The sequence below is a fragment of the Alligator sinensis genome, unplaced genomic scaffold (assembly GCF_000455745.1).
Source record: "Alligator sinensis unplaced genomic scaffold, ASM45574v1 scaffold323_2, whole genome shotgun sequence".
Classification (NCBI taxonomy): Eukaryota; Metazoa; Chordata; order Crocodylia; family Alligatoridae; genus Alligator; species Alligator sinensis.
The window spans coordinates 517,990-541,237 of NW_005842392.1; the positions used below are offsets into that span (position 1 = coordinate 517,990).

General features: G+C 44.9%; 1 protein-coding gene across 1 annotated transcript in view; it reads right to left on the reverse strand.

The window, feature by feature from the left end:
- Positions 1 to 23,248, reverse strand: part of CACNA1B (calcium voltage-gated channel subunit alpha1 B) — a gene marked incomplete at its 5' end in the record, with an annotated part of 468,581 nt that overhangs the window by 266,218 nt on the left and 179,115 nt on the right. The window contains 2 exons of the mRNA XM_025211184.1: positions 10,538 to 10,725; positions 20,093 to 20,245. Coding sequence (XP_025066969.1) covers positions 10,538 to 10,725; positions 20,093 to 20,245 — 341 coding nt within the window. The remainder of the gene's footprint in view (positions 1 to 10,537; positions 10,726 to 20,092; positions 20,246 to 23,248) is intronic.

Consider the following 23,248-nt stretch of genomic DNA (forward strand, 5'->3'; position numbering starts at 1 on the left):
GCCCAGGTCAGCATCTAACAATTATGGATTTGTGCTTTCATGCACTCTGGAGGTTACAATTGCTTCTAATGGACAACAGATGGTGGTATTATAGGTGTGTTACAGGAGAACTGTGATGTCAAAGCCACTTTCTCAGAATCCCAGGGGGTTTGCTGGCTCCTTCTGTAGCTAAAGAAAAGTAGGACCCAAGACAGAAGCAGGGCCAAAGAGAGAACTTCAGGATGAAATACATCCCTGTATAAAGAATCAGCAAAAAAGACACATCACCTTTAAGCTCCAAATGGAGGACTTAAGTGATGCCTAAATAAGTGTGTAACAGTGGTCCATGCAAGACTGAGTCTCACCAACAGCCATTAAGCAATGATGAAACCCTTATTCTGAATCTCTGAGCCTGAGGGATGTATAGCTTTGTATTACATACATAATTTATTTCCCTTCTCCTGTCTGCTCCATGTTAAGCTGCATTCCGCCTACACTTTCCTTTGAGGGCAGTTTTTCTTCTCTCAGATAAAAATCTCCTGGGTCATCCAGCCTGTGTCAGTCATGCTCAAATCCTTCCTGACAAATATCCCAGCAACACCCCCAGACTCTAGGGCTCATGATTCTAAAGAGTGGAAGGCAAGTCTCCGATATAACTGCATCTAACATCTCACAAGAACAGCATCTCTCCCTGAAGACCTTCTGGTTAGGGTTAAAACAGAAAAACATTTTTTTCCATCATATTTTTGCTCTCCCATTTCCATTTCTATCCACAATCAAAAAATTCAAAGATATGGGAGGCAAGAAAAATGCCAAGTTAATCAAAAGCTGTCCTAAACCTCAGGAAAAGTTACTTTCAGGTTTGGATCAAGTTCTGGGTCAATTTTTACTTTTTTTTCAATCACAGAAACATATCTATTAGCCTACTAGGTTAGCCTTAGTTCAGAGCAATGGAATACCCATTGGACACTAGTATTAGAGAAAAACACATTTTCTCAGATGTATTCAAAAGAAACATTAAAATCTCTCATCATTAGAGAAGAGATAGAGTGTGTGTATCAAAGTGTCTCCTTTCCTGCAAAGATAGCCTATTTTGCAAGGCAAATTCCAGTGACCAGCTTTCAGCTCCTTTAAAATAAAGGTACACAGTAAAAACCTAACATTTTTTTTTGAAGACTGTGGTAAAACTCCCACTGGCTTCGGTGGGGCTATGAGCCCACTTGCTTTCCTCCTACAGGATGGGTGACTGCACTGCCAAGGCCCCAGCAATTCAGGGTCTGCTTACCCTGCAGACAAATGTGTGATTGTATTAATATTATTCAAGGGGCCATCATGATCATGGAATATGAGAGAAGCAGATCTGTGAATATGGCAATATCTTATATCAAACCAACTTGTATAATCAAGAGGGGTAGGAGACAAGAAGCTTTCAAGCTTCAAGTGTCCTTCATCCAGTCTAGGAAAGAAGTGGTCATAGTCCAAGTTAAGTACAAGCACGAGAATTTACTTTAATTTAACCTATTATGTTAATGATTTGATCACTTGAAAGAAAAGTGGGTGGCTATCACCTGTAGAGCAAAGAGAAATTAGAAGAGGGAGAGGTGATGGGTAAATAATAATGAGCCATAAAGCCAAAGGCTGTCCTAAATCCATGGGTTTTGGAGTCCAATAAAGTAATGGATTTCTGTCCCCAGGCCCACCTTCTGAAGATTTCTTTTACGGACAATGGCTGAGTTTAGAGATAAATTGATCGCTCTGTGAGAAGTGCTCTCCTTCTGGTGACAGGATGCATCTGTCTTTTTATCAGTTTTCCATGGGACTTCATTTTGAAGCAGTGGTCATTTCATTTCTCTCACATACTTTCTGCAAGGGTAATCGGTGTTTTGGACAAGTTTGTTACATGTTGTGACAGGCACCCTGGGTTTTGATGATTTTGTTGTGAAGGTATTCATCATGGGGGTATGGAGATGAGTTAGCAGGTTTGGCATTTATTGCTTTGGCCAGGTCTGGCTCCATTTGATGTGCCTGGTCTACATGTAAATGCTCTCAAGTTAACTTTCAACTAGCCACCCCCCAGTACTGCTAGCAGCATAACCCTGGCAGTACAGAACCCAGCAGGAGTTGCAAAACTGGCCTGAGAAGCTGAGCACATGTTAGTACAGTTAGTGCCATGCTAATGCTGGCAAAACCCAAGCTAGCGATAGCTTTTATAGGTTTATCCATGTAAGCTGCAGTGCAAACATGCTACTCCTCATCCTAGGAGACTTCTAGTCTATTGCCTTCCCTGCTAAGGCGTTTTTCTGATATTCAAACTGTTTTTCTTTTACCCACACTTATCCCCTTTCCCTTATTTACAGTCCCTTGGACCTCCCTGAAACAGTTCTTTCCTCTCACTATTTTCATTTTTCCAACACTAGAGAAAAGGGATTGATGTCAAATAGCACATACTTACATGTCATGGTGACAGGCACAGTATAATAATACTTAGCCTATTCAAAGCACTAGGCATTCACTAATTAGGCCACACAACACTCTTGAGAGGCAGTGCTGTTGTTATCTCTACTTTACAGATGAGGAAACAGAGACAGAGAAGTGAAGAGAGTTGCCTAAGAACACACAAGCAGGCCCAGGTCCTGCTGATTCCTAACTCTCAATGGAGACATTTGTGCTCAAAGCCTGGATCCTCGGGATCTCATGTTAGTCCCAGGGAGCTCACTGTGCATGAGATTCACAGACCAGTCCACGGCGCATCAGCTCTTTCTACCCCTTACTCCTGGGAGCAGCTCTCCAAAAACATCCTTGCTATCTTCCCTCTAAACCCTCCTTAAAATTGTCCTTTGCCATTATAACTATAAAAAACTTGACATCAGCTAGGCTGTTAGTGTGCAGAGACCACTGCCAATCCTAATGAACACTACCCCATTGTTACCTTGTGCTCCCCCATCCACCAGCCTGTATATGAGCATGTCTCTTGCCATATGCTCATATTGTACATTCTTTGGGACAGGGTCTGCCTTTTTTTTTTTTTAATACTGCACCTGGCACTATTGTGTTCTGATGTCTGACTAGATCTAATAGCCACTCTTTCAATACAACCCCACCCATTTTTAATGAATAATTGTAATAATCCATTCTAAACATCCTAAAGAACAGTTAGAAAAAGTACGTATTTTCTCCAAATGTCCTTGTCCAAAACTCCCCTTCCCTAATTGTTTACTAGGTGATTATCAAGTTCTACCCCACAGGAGGTACACTTCAGAGCTGCTGTACGCTGTGTCCTATATATAATTTGCAATGCACTTCAGGATGAAAAGAGCTATGTAAATTATTATAAACACTTCTTGGTGGTTTTCCCAATTCCCCATAGCAATCATTTAGTCAAGCTATATGCAGTAAAGTTCTTTTAATCCTTCTTCAGTCAGTCCCTCCAGCTGCTTAATCACTGCTGTTGTTTCCCAAGTTCACTCCAATTCTATGGCACATGTTGAGTGTTGAGGTGCTAGATCCAATGCACAGTATATTACTTGGAGACATCTCTGATGTACAGAAAGGGCTTATAACTTCCCTAGTTCAGGGCACAATGCCTTCCTTTCCCCCTGCAGTGGGCAACTCACTGAATAAAGTTACTACTGTGTACAAACCCAATGCCTGCACTGCGATCAGAGAAGAGGTATATCCACACTAGCTTCAAATTTATCTAGCACAATGTAACATATGCTTCAACACAAGCTACCTGGCTGAGTGGGTAGCTAGAGCCCCTAGCAGGTGAGCTGGAAATCTCTGTAGGGTCCTCAACACTGCAATGCTCTTCACAGTTGTTCTTAACCTTTTCCATTATGTGACCTCCCCACATCACAATAGCAAAACATTTCAGAACCTTTTGTTCAACTGGCCATAAAAGAAAAAAAAAGGGTGGCTATTGCACATGAAAACTTGCCCTATCATGCCGGGAAAGCATTTACAACACATCAATTTGCTGACATGTTTCAAACGTGATACTGAAGATGGGATCAAACTATGTTTTAATCAGATTTTCAAATTGTGCTGTAGCCTTGGTCTTTTTTGAGAGCAAACTGCACTCCATCTAAAAGAAAAAGGATGCTTCCCCTTGCACTGTATACAAGAGATGGGGACACTGTTTAAATCACCTGTTACTCTTCATATCTACATCACCTTTCTGGCTGGATCCAAGCTGCAACTGATGAGTTTGCCACATGCAGGACTGCTTGTTTGGAGCAATTACCCTGATGTTATTGTGCTACTGTTTCAGGAATGAGCTTCCCCTAACTTATTCTTGAAGCGTTTTACCTGATTGATGCTTTAATCTCTTTGCCTCAAGCATAAATCACTTTTCAGATAAAGTCTTGCTAGAAAGCTTTCATAGGTTCCAATTAAAGGGAAACTCCCGCAAAAGCATAAACAGCAGATGAGCAAAGCCAAATGGGAGGGAGGTTTGTGAACTCTGTGAAAACATAAGATTTCCTTGCCTTTATAACTCCTTAATTTATTATCACAGAGAGGGAGATGCCAAGGGGTATAATGGTTTCCAAATCCGTCTTATCTATCGCAAAGCCCTTTCTGCTGCCTGCTGCATTATTCTAATAACCAATGGGAAGGTCACATACGTGTCACATCTAAAGGCAGCTCTAGAATCGATTAAATAATCTATAGGAAAAGGCTGCTACTACTAAACAGCTCCTTGTTAAAGAGCCAAGCCCAACCTATACAACAAATCACAAGCTCGCCCTTTCCTGAACGCTGGGGAGGTCTGCAATGAGTCGAACATGAAACAAGTTTGGTAAACTTCAACTTCAAATCCCAGTGCTGCACCTCAAGCTCATCTGTCCAACTAGCTCAGATGAACCATAGGTGCCAACTTTTAATTTTTGCCATAGGGGCCCTAAGATGATGGACATGTGGAAAGTTTTACGCATGTCAGGTGATAGCCCTCTTCCCAAGGAGGGGCCAGGGCCCTCAGGCCCCACATACTCAGCACCTCTGTGAAACACCAATAACACACAGCCAAAAGCCTCAGGGTTAAGGTACACATCAAAATCTCAACACCAAAGCCTAGGCCCTGACAACTGAAACAGTCAATATTGGCAGCCCCAAAGTTGCATTTGATAGCCATGAACTGGCTAAACAGCCAGGTTGGGAGCTCTTGCTCTCCTGGATTTATGAGACAATGATCTACGCTGAGAAAAAACACTAATTCTTCCTGGTGACCCCCCAGCCCCAGCAAAGCCCAATAGCAATAGCCATACCAGAAAAATATGAACAGTAACAAAGCACTGTTGATCCAAGCCAATGAAGCAACCAACTGCTTCATTTCCCAGGAGGACGCTAACAGCTCTCCAAGAGCTTTGCAACCTCAACCTTTCCCTTATTTTCTTCGAGTCCAAGATTGCCTGACACTACAATACTGGTTCTGTTCCACCAACAACTCCCACTCTAGGACTGACCATTTTAACAGCAAGTAGTGGCAATGGTGGGGCAGCAGAAGTGCAGGGCCTGGGGCCAGGGCCGGCAGGGGCCCATGCCCAGAGCAGGGCAGCAGGAGTGCTGGTGCCCACACTGGCATGTGGGACCAGCAGGCGGATGGGGAGAGGCAGTGGCGGTAAGAAGCAGCGAGTGGGGGGACAGGCATTAGCACAGGGCCTGCGTTGGTGCCCAGGGCCAAGGCCGGCGGAGGCCCAGGGTGAGGCAACAGGGATGCAGGCCTGGGGTGGCATGTGGGACTGTAGCAGCCAGCAGGCTAATGGGGAAAGGCAGCAGCAGCGAGAAGCAGTGGGAAGAAGCGGCGGTAACCAGTTACCTATATTTACATTCATTTCTATGGGGAAATGGGTTTCACTTAGCGTGCTTTTGCTTAGCGCTCAGTTTTTCTGGAACCAATTAAGAGCGCTAAGTGTGGGTTGCCAGTAGTAGTACATGTTTTAAATGCTTATCAGTCATTGAGAAATTAGAGGAAAACAGTTAGCCCAATTCAGTATTTTGTAGGAGACTGGCACACGGGAAACATAGGTTTAATTCTGACTCTGGGCTCTGCCACAGAGGTAGTTGGGTCTACTGGGCTGAGCACAGAACTATACTGGTTCTATTCCCAGCTCTGTTCCCAGTGCTGTAGCAAGGGGAGGCAAGTGGGGCGACTGCCCCAGGCAGCTCATTTGGGGGAGGGCCATAGGGACAAGGGAAGGGCAGCTCCTGCTGCTGCATGCGCTCCTGGGCAAGCATGGGGAGGCATGTGCCCCCCAGATTTGTGCCTGGGGCAGGAGCAGGCTGCTGCTGCAGGCTCCAAACTTCACTGCTATGGCACTGTCTGTTCCCAACCTTTAACCGCTTTGAGTACAGTGCCCTGATACCTGCAAATACAATTTACAATATCTTTCTGCTTCATCTCTGCATTTGCAACCAGCCAGTGCAGGCAGCAAAATCTAAGATTAGTTGGGTAAGTTGGAAACTAGTCATGCTTTTGCTACTTTAATGATAAGAACTAACAAATGCATCACTAAGCATTTGCTCTGATGTGCGTAAAGTCACTCGTGTGTTTTTAATAATACAAACACACCCTGGCTATTGGAAAAACCAAGATGAAGAAGAAGAAACTGTGAAATAATAAATAATTGCAGTTGTCAAAGGTCAAGGAGGTGCATGGAATAGATCTTCCCTTCTCCTCTCCCTCCCATTCATTCCCTGTGTTGGCTGTTACCCTGTGAAGAACACATCTTCCTGGTGAGTACGTGGAATGTCTGAAGGAAACGGGTGATGAACCAAAGACAGGAGTGGGAAACCTCATTCTGCTTGACTCTAGATAGCTAGGTGACTGTTGTGATCTAACTTTAGGCATCAGCAGTCCTGTTTTAGGCAAACAGACCTCAGATAATGCTAAGAAACAGATTGGAAATAGGACAGGATGGCAGGCTTACTCTCCTACCTAGTCTTAATAAGAACAATTACACAGGGGGCAGAGGGGGGAAGAAACAGACCTGTAGTTTTAAAATGTCTATATGGGAGGGGCCTTCAGGGATGGCACCCTAACAGCTGGAGAAACAACATGCTAGATTTGAGGTCATGCCTAGAATTGCATAGTTGCTGGTGAGATTCACCTCCATCTATGCCTTCAACTGAGGCTTAGTATTAGTACATTCAATCTTCAGTGCAGCCAATTGATGTATCTGTGTCCAATTAGGGCAATGGACATTTTAAAAATGGTATCCTAATAACTTTCAAAGTAATCCTGAATCAATTCCCCCAATAGCCAGCTCTGCTCTCTGCACACGAGACTAAAGGCAGGCAGGGAGAAGATGATCTAATATGCTATTTATTGATTAATCAATCATAACCAGGAGCCTAATGGGCTTTCCTTATGATTGCTGGTTGTGGGAAGAAGGTTCAGAAGCATTCAGTGAGTCTGAGGGGAATGGTAATGTGCTGGAACGAAGAGGGAGTAGCTGGGGAACGTAACAACTAAGTGGGGCCTTACCTTCACAACTAAGCTGCAACTTCTTGCTATCACTCAAAATGCTTACGCAGAAAAAAAGGCAGGGTGGCACTTTACAGACTAATTCAGAGAGGCAGGAGCTTTCATAGGTAGCAACCTATATCAGATGCTATGAATGGACAGGTGGAAATGGCTAGTCCAATCATAGCATCTGAAGATGTAGGTTGTTGCCTATGCAAGCTCATGACTCTCAGAACTAATTCATCTCTAAGAGCATGTATAGACAAAACAGGGGCACTAAGTTAAAGCAGTGGATTTTAAAAAACACCGCTTCAATTTAGGGATGATTAAACGCCCGTGTCATACACACACCCTGCTGACTTACCTGTCTCTCCAGTGGGGAGGGGAGGGCGAGCTGCCAGCCGGCAGAGCGGTCCCTGGGCTGCAGAGGGAGGGGGAGGGGCTGGTACTTCCCTCCACAGCAGCTGCAGCACCCCCAGGTGGCACCCACCCGCAGGCACCTGTCTCGGGCGGTCCCAGGGGGGCACCGCAGCTGCGGAGGGAAGCACCGGTCCCCATGCAGCTCAGGCAGGCAGGAAGGCTCCAGGGCAGGGAAACAAAAAAAGATCAGGCTCACCGCTTTTCTTGGGTGGAGCTGCTTTCCTGGACTGCTGTCAGGCTGTCTGCAGGGCTTCCTGCAGAGTCGTGGAGCTACACAGAGCCTGGTGCTTCACTCTGCAGCTGTAGGGGCAGGAAACTAAAACTTCTGGAAGGAGTTTTAGTTTGCTGCCCCCAAGTCATTTAAGGCGCACTATGCTGCCGAATTTCCTACAGCGGCTGGAATGCGCAATGCACCGCCGAGGCGTACAAACACCAACACCATTAAAGCAGCGCAAAAACATTTAGCCCGCTTTAAAGTGCCGTGCAAACACCCCTCTCGTTTTGTCTACGCACGGCCCCAGGGTGCAGACAGAAGTGCAGCTCCCAGCTGTAACTCGGAATGATTTTTGCAAAGCGTTCTGAGTTACACCATTGCCCCAGACCAAACAGAAGTTCACTGTTGGTTCCAGGGGAAGACGGGAATCTAGCTGTGGGCTGGGAGCCTGCAACCAGGTTCCCAGAGCAACAGCCACGGCTCTCTGTCAGTGCTGGTTGTTTTCAGAATGGGAGGAGGGAAAGGCAATGGAGGGAGCTTGTTCTTGGGGCTCCCCAGCTGGTACTGAAGGGTAGGGTGGGTGAATTAGAGCCCCCCTACCTTGAGGGGAATCTCTAATACACTCACCCCACCCTCCGGGGAGTGCTGAAAAACTCCCAGACTGCACTCCCTCTGCTCCCTTCCCCCCCTCCCCCATTCTAAAAGGAGCAACATGCTGGGAGCTCCACAGACACAAGTTACAAAAGACACTACATATTGTAAAATCTTTATCTGATACCTCATACAATGCAGGGTCTAGTTTTCACCCAATCAGACATTTTTTAAGCTGTTTGCAGACGTGCACTTGTGTTTGGTCACAGCTATAAGCTGCTTTCTGTGGCCAGATCCGGTGAAAGTTGTCACTTCTGTCTGCACTCTAAGGTGCCACCCTGTCCTACCTTCTGTATGACTTCAGACTAACATGGTCAACCACCTCTCTAAATAGACATGTAATTATTAGAGGATTTACACGACGAAGAACGAACAGAATAAACCAGATGTGATGATTTTAAATACAGTAGAATTATACCTTAGATTTTATTGTGCTTGATCACGTTGCTCTGCTGCCATATAAACATGCTTCCTGGGCTGTAAAGGGGGTGGGGATATACAGCTAATAATGAAATGGCCTAGACCTGAACACAACAGAAGTCTTACTGGCTACTGGCAGCAGCAAGCTCATGTCAATAATGCCTAGCAAACGTAAGTGTCCGACTCTTTCCTTTATGTATAAGTTCCACTCTATAATAGGCAACGAAACATTCCAGATCCTATAACTCATGACAGTTGTTGTCACAAAGCTTGAGTAGCTTTAAGTCCCAAGATTTCATCTTTGTCCTGTATAATGCTACTCACAGCATGCAAGAAACTTCTCACTGGTATGCTCCTTGTCATGGCTACTCTTATTTGAATATAAAACACCGTTTGGTGTGTTCATGCAGCAGCTACAGATAGGACTTCAAACTGTATAGCTGAGTTACCCTTCAACAAGTGGCTCAGGTCCTGCATGGAAAAGTTGCTATAGCAGCACTGAGTTCTGTGGGGGCTGCAAAAGCTGTCCAAATATTTACCCCACTTTCTGGTCTGGGTTTGCAGACCAATATGAGCTCTTTCCTGCTGAAGCCGCTCTTCTTCAGACCTTTGATAAAATGGGTCCTGTATAAGATAAATGTATAATGATCCAGAGCAGTGCCCTCAAGCATGCTGCACTGCTCCAATAGGCTAACTCCTAGACCAGAAGCAATATAGCCGTGTCGGTGTGGTGCCAGGGCAGACTAATTGGCATGGTCACTCAGTAGTGCTAAGTAGTTCTAGTTAATCTAGATGTGGCTGCACAAATTCCAGTTTAGGCATCCACTTACAACAGGAGGATGGCTTGAAGATTATGTTCCTGAGCATAAATTTGCCATGCAGGCCCAACAATGGGTTCAAACAGAGTTTGTAACTACCCTGCACAAAAGCATATCAGCACGCTGCAACATAAGTTGACAGCATTTTGATCCAGCATCATCATGTCGTATTAAGTCACTGATGCACATGTTAGTAATGTGAGGTTATTGCCTCAAAAGTCCAAAGACCTTCGGACCAGGATTATTTTCAAGTCCTAAAGAAGATTACTAGCATTCAAAAAATGTTCTACAGATACAATCCTCACAGGGCCACCCAGAAGAAGGTGACAACAATCTTGAAACTTGGGTGGATGAAGATCAACAGAAAAAAACATCAATCAGCTTTTTTTTTTCTTCTCAGCGCAGGCCAGAATTCAATCCTCTCTTAGGAAGAATGAACTACTAACAAATTTCTCATTGTCTCTAGTTTTCTACAGCACCCCTGCTTCCCTCCCTCCCCCCTGCAGTGACATAAAAGAATACAAGTCACCCATCATGCAAAGAACTCTTGACAGATAGGACTGTTTCACTCACGTTGTAGAGGATGTCGGTCCAGCCTTCCATAGTGATACACTGGAAGACAGTTAACACGGAAAACAGGATATTGTCAAAGTTGGTGATTCCATAGTTGGGGCCTTGCCAGTACTTCCTGCATGTGCTTCCACTCTCACATTGCCTGGCCGGAAGCTCCTCTCCACAGGGAAAATCTCCCACCTCCTCACCTATGCAAAAAGAGGGTGGGGAGAAACAGTTATCAACCAAAGACTTCCAAGCAGGTGGGTGTCGCTGAGTTGTTCCTGTGCTGGCCCAAGGGAACCGAGTGCCTCATTTTGACTTACATGTATAAAGCTTTTATGTCGCTCCACATTTAACTTCAGATTATATCCACCTGAGCCCCCTTCACACTGCCCTGATGGCATGAAGAGGGTTGTAGTCAGCCGTAAATAATAATCAGGTCCTTAGCAACCAAGCTGCAGAGCTTACAACAGTTTTAGTGCAGCATCTGAGGCCACAACTGATCAATCCATTCTGCGGTATTAATAGCCAGCGTTTCATTCAGAATACTGCAGAGCCCACGCTGTGCCCTAATGCCACAGCCTGCAGGGCAATGAGTGGCATAAAATGGAAAGGCCATGGAATCAAAACCCATTGGATCTGAGTCACAGACATGTCATAATAGGAATAAGTGTTAAATATTTATATTAATACTACCATAGTAGGCCTATTGTATCACAGCTATAGGACTGGTTCTTTGCCAATGGCTTATGATAGAACTGTTCTTGGACAGCTTTAATTTCTGCTGTGGCCAGGCATTATACCCCTGTTTGAATAGAGTGTATAATTGAAGCCTGTGACTTCAGATTACAAACCAGAGCCTCCTGACACCACAGTGTGCACGGCTCATTTAAGAGCATGCTCACCTGTGGGTTAAAAGGCAGTGGTGCTCAGGGCCCTCAGCAAGCCTTGCACTGGTCCCCAGTTTAGAGAGCTCACTGCAGCAAAAGGGCAATATTGAACTGCTGCATATGGCATCTGCTGGGGATATATTAAACTGAGCCCTTGAGGAAAGGGATTTAACAGCTGCCCCCAAGGGACATTTCGGAGAGAGAAGAGTATACCGGCACACCTTGATCAATGTTACTTCTCTCATCAAAACAGGGTTTTGTGTCCACAGCTGGCAGCCTCTGACTGCACAGCACAAGTCGACACCATGGCAGCAGCATGCTTTGGCTGAGACACCCCTGAGCACACCCTGTTCACCCACACCCATTCACATGCACCAAACTCAGAAATGCACTAATCAGTCCTCTCCAGGACTTCCCTCTGCAGCCACTCTCATGCCCCAAGTCTCCAGAGTGCCCAAGAACAGCCACTGGGAACAATCCCAGAACATCCCCAGCAGTGAATTTCTGGGTTTAGAGCATGCAAGAGGAAAAGAGTGGGCGGGCCGTGTTAGAGGGACATCTGGGCTGGAACTAGAGTGGCCATCATAAAGGACATTCTGGTTTTCTGCTACTCTGTCCTCTATTGATACGAAACCCAACGCCTTTATGTCCTCTATTTTTCTCTTTAAGAAAAAAATAGAAGACATAAACGTGTCTGGTTTCATATCAATAGAGGACAGAGGACAACCTGATTGCCCTCTCTGATGGCCACCCTAGCTGGAACACATTTTTTCTGCAAGGTAGACATTCCCATAATGGACTATATGTTTTGGGGTAATTAAAGTCTCTGATACATCTTTGTATACTGCCAGGCTCAATATGGCCCCAACCCCTTGGTGCCACCACACACATGCAACAAATAATTAACAACAGCTGACATTAACAATGTCCTCAATTATGACTACAGTACTGACCAACACTTAATTCACTTGTAAAACTATCTTGATAAGAAACACACTAGCTTGCATCCTATGGTCAGTGACCTCCAGTCCCACTGAAGGCAAAACTAAAGGCTTTTACCACTGGTGAAAACCTCAGTGGATGTATCAAAACTCAGGGTGAGTGAAGTCTCATTAAGCTGCATCTCAACAAGATCAGAAATAGCCATTTGTTCTCCTGACTGAGCAAAGAGCAACTAAGCATTTGCCAGATGGATATTCAAACCTCCTCCACTCCAACCAACAACTAAAGTCTCTTTAGGTCCATATTCCTCTTCATTTTCACACTCACTGCAGATATCCTGTTACTACATTGGTGGTTTGTACTGCAATCAGCAGAGATGTTTTGGAAATCCAAGTAAATAAAGGCATTTTACATGTGCTCCAGGGGTGGAGTGGGCCATGCTTTAATTAGAGTGGCTCTGAGAGCTGCTCTAATTAAGGCACTGCCACGTCTCCTGTATCAGCATCCCTGCTCATTGAATGAGCTTGAGTTCTAGAGTCCCCACTGCCATTTTTAAGGATGGGGACACTGATACACAAGACACAGGAGGCTGCTGGAGCACAGCAATTGCCACGCTCCAGCAGACTTGATTAATTAAGTCTTCTCCAATTCGCTGGAATTCCAGCTCGTGTACAGGTGCATTAAGTGCATTGGGCTACATTCTCATTTATACTAAGGCTATGAAGAGACATTATATGTGTCTCAAGAGGATTCATCTTCTCCTAGGACAAACTGATGTTTCATACATGTATTTCCATTGTCCCTGTACAGACCCCAAAAAGGGTTGCAGGATAAAATTCACTAATGTGACAAAACAAAAAGTATCTGAACAGATGTCCCAGGATTACATCACTGGATCAATGGCAGAAAAGCAGCAGTTTATTCAGCCACTCACTAAACCCTGACTGGAAGGTGATGTATGTACATGCCAATCCTGTGACTTTTCTGTTCCAGGACAAACACAGGCCCAACTGGTGAAGGGACAAATGTCTGTTCATACCCTAAGATCCCTTTACACCACTGTGCCAGTGCAAAGGGATCTTACAGTGATACACTGTAATGAGGCTTTCGTGTAAATGAGACAAGCCTTCCAAATTTGCCAAGGCGAAAAAAAATCAGTGCTAATAATAATGGGTAATAATTACGGCTGTGTGAAGCTTCAAGTGGTGATTCAATTCAGAGGAGATTTAGCCCAATACAGTGGCTGAATCTCCGAATCCGAATCAAATCAGGGGACCAATTAAAAGGTCCAAATAGATTCAAAGCTCTCCGAATCTTCAGAAAAGATTCAGAGAGCTTTGATGATTCGGGCAGTCCCCAGTGGCTGCAGCAAGGAGCTGCAGCTGGACTCAGAGCTGGTAAGTACTAGGGGCGGGGGAGGGGAGGCTGGGGGAGGGGACCATGGGGCGACCCATGCCCTCCAAGGTGTGCACAGCTGCGCACGATTTAAAATCTTGCCGTGCACTAACTTTTTAATGCCGCGCACCCGTCCGGAGAGGAGCTGGGCGTGGAGTGCAGCCCTTTAAGAAACAAAACAAAAAAATGGAGAAAAGCCCCGGGATTGACCACTCCTGCAGCGGCCTCGGGACTTTGGGGGGCTCACGTAGAGCCCCCGAGATGGTGCGGGGCAGTGGGGGGTAGCGGGGATCACTTCCCACTGGCAGGAACAGTGAGTGCGGGGTTTTCTTGGTGGAGGGGTCTTAAAGGGCTGGAGCTGGCCCCGGCAGGGCACCCGTGTGGGGGCTGGGGGAGCAAGGGGGGATGCTGGGGGGCTCATGCAGATCCCCCAATGCAGCATGGGGCAGCGGGGATCCCCCTGCCCAGCAGCACCCAGTGAGTCAGGGCTTTTTTTCCCCAAAGAGCCAGGAGCTGGGGAGGGCAGGGCAGCCATTGTCGGGCTGGGGGGGATGGGCCTGGCCGATTCAGAGATTCAGATTCGGCAGCAGCCAAATCTCTAAATCAGATTCAGCCAAATCAATTCGGGACAGTGATTTGAATCATCGAATCGAATCGCTGTCCCCCGAGTCAGCCGAATCCAAAGCAAATACTAGACACTTCGCACAGGCCTAGTAATAATAATGCCTAGAAAGAATCATGCAGGGAAAAACAAGACTGTCAGCCTGGCTCTGTGATACTGTGCAATAATGTCTGTGTAGCCAGTCGTTTCCCAACCCCTTAGCATACACCATATTTCTTAGGTTCCTGTATAGGTTGCTATGGCTTCCGTGACTCAGTGAGTCAAGCCCACAAAAATAACACAAAAAAGTCCCTGAGGTCTATACTCCAGGGGTACTTTCAAAGAGTGTGCTTTCTGAGGTCTGGCCATTTGTTACCAGATAATCCATTCCAAATGCAATACATATCTATTACTAAATGTATTTATTAGCATGTAACCAGGAAACATGAGAAACAAATAGTGTCTTTAAGTGCCTGCAGAAAAATAAGGTCAGGTGAAGGAACTGATATTAGCTACTCCACTTGCTGTTTGTTTAATGATGCAAACTGAGGTGATAAAATCATGATTATTACTTGTATTTGAGTAGTACATAGAAGTCCCATTGCAGATCAGGGGCTCTCTGCATGGCTCTCTGTGCTAGGTGCTTTACAAGCATAATGGGAGCTGCTACGTGACTCAAGCTAGGTACTATTTCTGTTAATGTTAGTCTGGCCATACCACAAATGCTTCTTTCAAGATGCAGGTAAACCAAAAAAAGGTTTGTGGCACATGCAGACTACTTGTTCACAAACTTCCTGGTAACTTGAACTGACAGGCAATCAGTCTACACAAATCCGAAGCGAGACCCCTCAGGCTGGGAACAGATGCCCCCAGTTGCTGCACCCCCTCTGCATTTGCAGGTGAGCCTGGGAAATCCTTCTGCAGGGGATTTCCCTGTTTGGCCCTGCAAGCAGGGGGGTGGAACCGATGTGGGAGTTTGAGGGACTCAGTTCTGACTGAGCTTTTCCCTGCCCAGTCAGACCCACTCCCTGCAATTGCAGAAGATGGGTCTGCGTGAATGGGGAACCCCGACTTCCCCACTTATGGAGGAAAGGCATCCCACAATTCCCAAGGGTGCCTTTCTATAAGCAGGGAAAGAGGGCAGGTTCTGGGGTCTTGAGTGGCCCCAGAGTACGTGCTCAGGATGGAGGGAGAGTGCAAGTAACTCAAGCTACTTGTACTGTTTGGCCACAATTATAACAGACAATGGCCACAACAAAGCAGCAGAATCTATTACCATCTTTTGTTGTGCCGCTGACTTTCCTTTGATGTGGTATGACAAAGGGTAGCTATGTCTATTTGCTCACCATTTGTGCCACCATAAATGGTTTATGGAGACACAAATGAGACATCAGGCAATGTCTGCTTCCACCTTCAGTGATGCAAATCCCAATACAGAATAACTCACTGGTGTTATCCTGGATTTTTTTATTCTGGTGGAATAGAGAGAAAAACTGGCTCAAAATCTCCAGTGCATATTTTTAAAGGAGAGATGTTGCTGCAAGAAAAATAAAGAAATGGCTGCAGTGACTTCCTTTCTCAAGATGGTTTCATTGCACCTGTGCTTAGTAAGTGGGGAAGGGAGGATGAGATGTGTGCAAATGGCTGTGCATAAAAATAATTTTCAGTGTCAGCAAAACATAAAAGCACTGAGGACAGGAGGAGGGGAAAGTAAATCTTATATTCACTGAAAAGTGCACACCAAGGCATAGATTTGTCTCATATTTTTGCCTTCTTTTTCCATCAAAACAAAAAGCAGCTTCTGCAAGTGCAGAAGAGCCTACAGTGCCAAATTTAGAAGTCCCTTCGCAAACTTCCACCATATATTTGGGAAGGTGAAGGAGAAGAGAAAAAACAAACCCCTGCATCCTCGTTATTGCTTTTAATGATTGCTCTCCTCTCTACAGCCAGATTATTAATACTGTGGCAACTTTAGCCAGGACACTTCCATTCAGATCCCACCAGCCTCACCTGGAACACCTTCTGAATCACTGCTATTCAACTCTTGGCTTCTATAAGAATCCCAAAACATAGCAGCATTTTGGAGATTCAAAACAAAGCCAATCCTGTATCTCCTTCCTTGCTCAGGAACCACAACCCTGCTGTTGTTTGCAGGGAAGTATCTATCTCCTTGAAGGGGTTCATATTTCTACAGTGAAGTCAATGCATTGAACAAATGGACTTGGACTTGTTAATGCACCTCTTTTGAGATTATGGGTACTTAGGTTTAAAAGGCTAGGTTGATTAGATTAGCAGGATGCATTGCTTTCCCTCACACAAGGGATTCCAGATCCAGGAAACCTCGCCCACTGCCTTTTCAGAAATACCATGACTCTGTTTCTTAGTGGAGGGAGAGAGTGGAGGAGGGAGGAGAGGAAACTGGGTGGAAGCAATTTCTATAATTTATCAGAAAATGAATGCATTAACTGCTGAGCAGAAAGCTGGGTGGCTCCCTTTAACAGAGACATCTTCCTATGCCAGTAAGTATGAAGCTTTACAGAGATTATGAGCAACACCCTGGTGCTGTCCTTGCTTCCCTCCAGCAAAATATATGAAAAAACTGTGCTGCTTACCCTACAGATCAGTCAGTCATATCACCATCAACTTGGCATATATTAAGATTCCACCAAACACCCCAGGAGGGCTCCAAAGAGCCTCAGTCATGGCCCATGACCCCATCATGCTAGAAACACAGAACAGAGTTTCACAGAGTTCAAACAGCCCTCTCCCTTCCTACAAATCCCCTGTTGAAATCCATTTCTTCCAGGAATCCTTTTGCTCTCCTCATATCTCCACACACTGTCTTAGCTCAACCATTGTGCCATTTCTTATTTATCATACACACTAATCCCTGAGATAAGAAAACTCTCTCACACCACGTTTGCAAAGCCCTGTATAAACTTAATGTGTTATATTATTGTAGTGTGTTTTTTAGAAGACAGTACAAAGGATACCCCAGAGAATTGATGTGGTTGGACTTTTAATACTATTTGCATAAGTGACTGTTAATAATAATCCCTGAAAACACAACAGTTGCAATAGACTGTGTTCTGTGTCAGATTTCAAACTCTGCCATGAGAAGCACTATTCCTAACTCTGTGTTTCTACAGCACCCACTACAGCATGCTTCTACTTTAAATAGAAATATTACAAACAAGAATCAAGTGGAAAGAACTGCCTACTCTTTTTAATGAAAACGATAGAGAAAAAGCAGCTGTTTTGAAATCACATCTTGTCTTTAGTTAAGAATCTTTAGGCATTGATATCCTCCATATCTATTTTCTGGGGTTGTAACTCATCTGCAGGCAGACACATGTCAGTTATACTGCAGTATACAATTTCCAATTTCCTGGTTGCGACATTTCTTGTGGCAACTGCCAGGTTTTATCCTTATCTGTTATCAGGTCTTTTATTAACACACTGCTAGAGCTCTCCCTCTAAACACACCTGCTGTGTTGCTGAGCATACTGTATGTAATAGCAGAGCTACCCTGGGGAATTATGGAAGCAGTGCAGCAGCAGGGAGGGTCGGCATGCACATATATTTCTTGGTGTTGGCTGTGAGCATTCCTCCTAGTACGGCGCACACAGCACTGCATACGTTCTACATACTACAAACGCTGATACAGCACCCAACGGGCACTGTCACGTTGCTTTAGAAGAAATTATGCTGTTCAAGACTGCACTTAGGCAATCCTTGCCATATTCCACCAGCCTTTGTTATACTTTTCCCAAACTGCATGCAATTCCATCTGGCTTTCTTTTGCTAGGCCTCTCCTTTCCCTTTACACATATGATGTGATGGGGCATCTCCTTTCTCTAGCTTACCATATCCCACCCCTCAATTATGGACTGTTTATTCTCTAGTCCCTCTCTTTACTCTTCCTCAGACAGGTGGCTGTTATAAAACATCTCTCTGGACCTTCTTCCTCTGTGACTTTGATTTCTCCCTGTCCTTCTCCCTGTTCCTGGTGATTTCAATCAGCACATCAAAATCATTCACACCTAGCTTCTTTCCCATTCTTCCTTTTCACTATCTCTGGACGGTCTTTCCTACCCACCTCCATGGCCATCCTCTTGGCCTCCTTTTCTTGAAGCACCATCCCTGCTCTGATCTCTCCATTTATAAGATCTTTCACTCCTGACTCCTGTTCTCTCCTTCCCCTCCCATAATATTTAAACTTGCAGAAACATAACAACCAGGGTATGTGCCCTGGGCAACAGCAGTGGCAGGGGTGGAGGCAGGGGCCAGGCCAGCTGTGGCAGTAGCAGTAGCTGAGTTGACAGCAGCAACAGCTGCCATTCAGATGCCCTGAGTGGATGCCCAGAGTCAGTGCTGTGATTACCAGCACCACATTACAATACGGTATAGTCCTCTCTGTTATCCCAGTGGCTTGCCCCAGCAGCGTTACAGGAATTTCACAAGGAAACAGCTGCTCATCAAAATTCAAGCCTCCTTGTGTGGTGGCCCAGTAGGGGGCGCTCCTACACTGAGCCACAAACCTCACTGTGCCCAACCACCTACCAAGCTCCAAGTACCTCCCTGGGGTGCATCACATCTGGGGTGCATCACATCTGGCTGACCCCCTTCCTGGAGCACACCCACAAGCCTGCGATCACCGCTGCCACCAATCAGGGGTATGGTCGGTCTTCAGCCCTGTGCTTTCTGGGGTACACAGGCCTTGTAGACCTTGAGGGTGCTTGACCCACTATGAAAACTTGGAGTGTTTCCTTTAGTCTGAAGCACAAAAAGTAACCTCCCTTAGTCAGCCGGACCAGGGGACATGTGAGCACGCCTCTCTCCCGCTCCCAGCCAGTTCACCACTCTTGGTACAATGGAGAACTTTATTGATTACAGAGAGTAGGCTTGGGGAAGGGTACAGGATAGCGATGTATCGCAGAATAACCTTAGGGCAAGCAGTGTGGCTAGGTAGCCTTTGAACACACATCTACTTTACAGCAAGCTGTATCTCTAGATAAGTTTTAGGTAAGTTCCTCACAAGTATCATTCAGAGGCTGATTGAGCTTTCCTCTGGAGGCTGGCAGTTCATGGTGTGTCCATGAGTTTCAAGAGAAATCCCCACCTCTCTGCCTGGTCAGTTACTCACATGTTCCCCAATATGCCTCTCCTCCTTCGAGGAAGAAGGGGCTCTTAAATAAACTTTTCTGACCATACCTTCCAGGTCCAATCAAGGCAGGTGTTGTTTAAGGCTAACCAACCAATTTAAAAAGCATCACTGGTCAACTCGGAGATTGACATCTCTTGAGCCACTACCCCTCCGCCATGAGGTCACTGCTTAGCACAACAGAGAGCTCTCCCCTCCCCATCAGTCACATAGGCACAGCTGGTTGCTTAGCAACCAGAGTGATAGACACCTGAGATTTAGGGAGGGGGACAAAGGCTAGCCCCAGAGCGAGGAGGAGGCTAGAACAGGATTTCATCACACCTTGAAACAAAATAGTTATTGCACCTAGTAGCCAAGAAGTGGAGTCAACATTTATGATATAAAACTGATGTACACGAGAACTGAGGACCTGAGCCTCGTTACATCACACTTGTGCAACTTGGAAGCAAATCCGTCCAAGTCAACAAAGTTAGAGTAGAGGCATAAGCAAGATGAGAATCCAGTGCCCAGTACGTATGTATGTACACGTGCATATGAGATTACTAGATCAAACATCGCTGATCAAGAGAACCTAATCTCACCTGTCTCATTGGAGAAGCACGTTTTATGAAACTTCCCCATGTAGAACTCCAGTCCGATAATGGCAAACATCACAATAGCAAAGAATAGAAGCAGCCCAATCTGAAGCAAGGGCACCATAGCCTTCATGATGGACTTGAGGACAACCTGTAAACCTGTTGAAAAGAGAAAACTGTTGTAGGCATGACTGGGAACCAACCAATGGACATTTTGGAAGGTAGCAGAGTCTGGGTTTTAAAAAAAATGTTCAGGACTGATAAAAGTCCTACAATGCCTCTTTCTTCCAAGTCAGTGATTCTGAACTCCTTCAGACCCAGCAGAGATTAAAAATCTGATCTGGATTCCACTGACTTCAACAGGAGCAAAATCAATCCTAAAGATTTTTCAGTAGTATATATGAAGTGTGTTGATGGTGCCAAGCCAATCACCAGAGAATGTGTGCAAATACAAAAAGGTATCTCCTACAAGCACAACTAATTTGTGACTCATTTCCCAGAAAGGCCAAGAATGGAATGCTTCACAGACAGAAAGCTAATCCTCTGACTTTATTGCAGGGCAAGAGTTTGACCCATTGGTGAACTGACATACAAAAGGGCAGCAGTGCCATTATCCATGCTGTACCCAACTTGTGGGTAAACAGCAAACACCCATCTCCAGGGCTGTCAATCTAAGTCTTTTCACCAGCACTAAAATTCAGTTTCAATTAAAATATGTGAGATAAGAGAAGCTCAAGGGGTAGAGGTCTCAGATAAATTTATGCAGGCATGCATAACAAAAACAATGTAGTGATAACCAAGTGCTTAAAGCTATCTTGGCTATGGGGCCCATGCTAGGAATAAAAGAATGTCATTGTGCCACTCCCTTGTAAAATGTAACTGAGGTCAAAACAGATGAGCACTGGAGAACTTTTATCTATTTTGAAAATAAGAGAGATAGGTGGAGAGAATATTAGAAAAGCGTGCAGCACATTTGTAAATGACTAAGTCATTCATATTGAGGGTGGAGGGCATAATCATAAAGCTCTTAGATTCCATAGCAGCATTTAAAATGTCTAGCAGAACTATGCTATGCTTTTAATCTACAGCGCCACCCTATTATACAGTTAGGATGCTGACCAAAGTTTGATTCTAGCAGAAAGGATACGCTCTCTGGTTTGAAGATGTTCACAAACATTTGTTTAAATATAGCTTGCCAAAAGGCACAAATACACATGGAGGGAAATCTGACAGTCTCTTTATACCAGAAATATCATCACAGTGGGAAATTCCACCTCCCCCACATAATCAGTCTTGAAAAGTGAGTGACACCTTACAATGTTAAATGGAATATGTTGGATTTTGGTTACAGCATGATGAAATTCACCCTGTGCAAAGGGCAACTTGTAAGGTTTATGTGCCACTTTATTCCCATTAAAGCTTATATTGGACTCACATGGCGCACACCCTTGTGCTGAGTTCTCTACATGGAGATGTCTAATTTGTAGAGGAGGGTGAATTCTCCTGTAGGAAGTATGCATATTTGTGACCTTGCCTTCCTTAGGGTCATTGGGTGTCATGGTTATTTTACTTATTTTTATTTTTTGTGGGTGTTCATGAAAGTTTCATGCTAGTGAAAGTTTCCAGATTCAGATTCCTGAAGAGTGGACTCTACTGTTTATTAGGGCTGTGCAAAGCTTTGGTCACTGATTCAATTCAGAGGAGATTAAGTCTGATTCGGCGGCTGAATCTCCGAATCTGAATTGAATCAGGAGACCCATGAATCTCTCCGAATTAAATTGGAAGCCTGCAATTCGATTTGGAGAGTTTCATCAATTCAACCATAGACACAGCTTTATATGTATTTTTCTATGTACGTCAAGGTACCAGGCGCAGCTTGTGAATGCTGAGATGCTGGGGCGGATGGAGTGTCCCACGGGAGCACAGGGGGTCCCCACCGCACTTGGTGGCAGACCCGGAAGTGGACCAGAAGCACTTACGGTCCGCTTCCGGGTCCACTGCAGAGCATTTTGCCACTGACCTACTAGGTGACCTTTGGCAATTCACTTAAGCTTTAAATTTTCCCTCTCATGCCTTCTCTGTCTTGTTTGTTTAAATTGTGTTTTGCAGACAGGAACACTGTCAGTACTTAACAGAGCATTCCCTTAGGACTTATTAATTACAAATACATGTTTATAAATAAATGCCATCCTTTCCCAAGCCCAGCTCTGAGCTAACTTCTGAATGGGAAATGCAGACATAATCCCTGCTTCCTTAAAGGATGCAGCTATCTTGAATATTCAGAGGTGAAAAAACTAATCATCAGATCTATAAAATCCCTTGGATTCTGGAGTTCAAGCAGCCATAAATTACACAGCTGAGACTCCAGCCAGCTGCCTGAGAATAGAAGGGGCTGCACTGCTAATAATGAGGTAATCCAAGTGAACAGCTAAACTTCATAGAAGAGCATCCCATTTAAAAAGGAAACATGCTTTCTTCTCACTGTTTCATGTTGGACTGAAACTGCTTTCGTTCTACATTTAGACATTTAATCTGCCATTCTGGAGATCTTTTGCTAACCAACAAATAAAGAAAGATTGCTATTTGGTCTCCTGCAAAGTACTGCTGTGCAACCCAATACCAGAACATCTGGGTACTTCAGACTAACACACATGAAATACGGAGTTGCTCATGAAGAAAGGTTGATTATGCACGCTCTGTCTTTTGATTGTGCCTTCCCTGGGCTTTGCTTTAACCTGCTTTTTACTTGCAAGCCTAAACAATGAGACAAACTAGATTTTTAACTTATGTAAATCATCATAGCTCCCTCTGGATCATCATAGATCCCTAAGGATCTCCCTTGGTAAGTCTAGCCCTAAGGAGCCTATAGGTTAACAAACTTGGCATCCAGAAAATCATTGCTCCTTTATGAACGGGTTAAGTTCCAAGGCAAAGAATTCCAGGGGATAACTTCCTACCACCACACATATGAAGACCCACTCCAAACTGGTAGCACTTGGCACTCTCTTTGGCTCTAACTGGGTGTGTCTAGATGAGGTGCTAAATGTGCAGTAGCCTAATAATACTGCACAGTGGCACATCACAGCAGAAACAGATAATAGATTACTGCTAATAGATTACTGCACAGTATTATTAGGCTACTGCGCAGCAGCTTCACTAAAA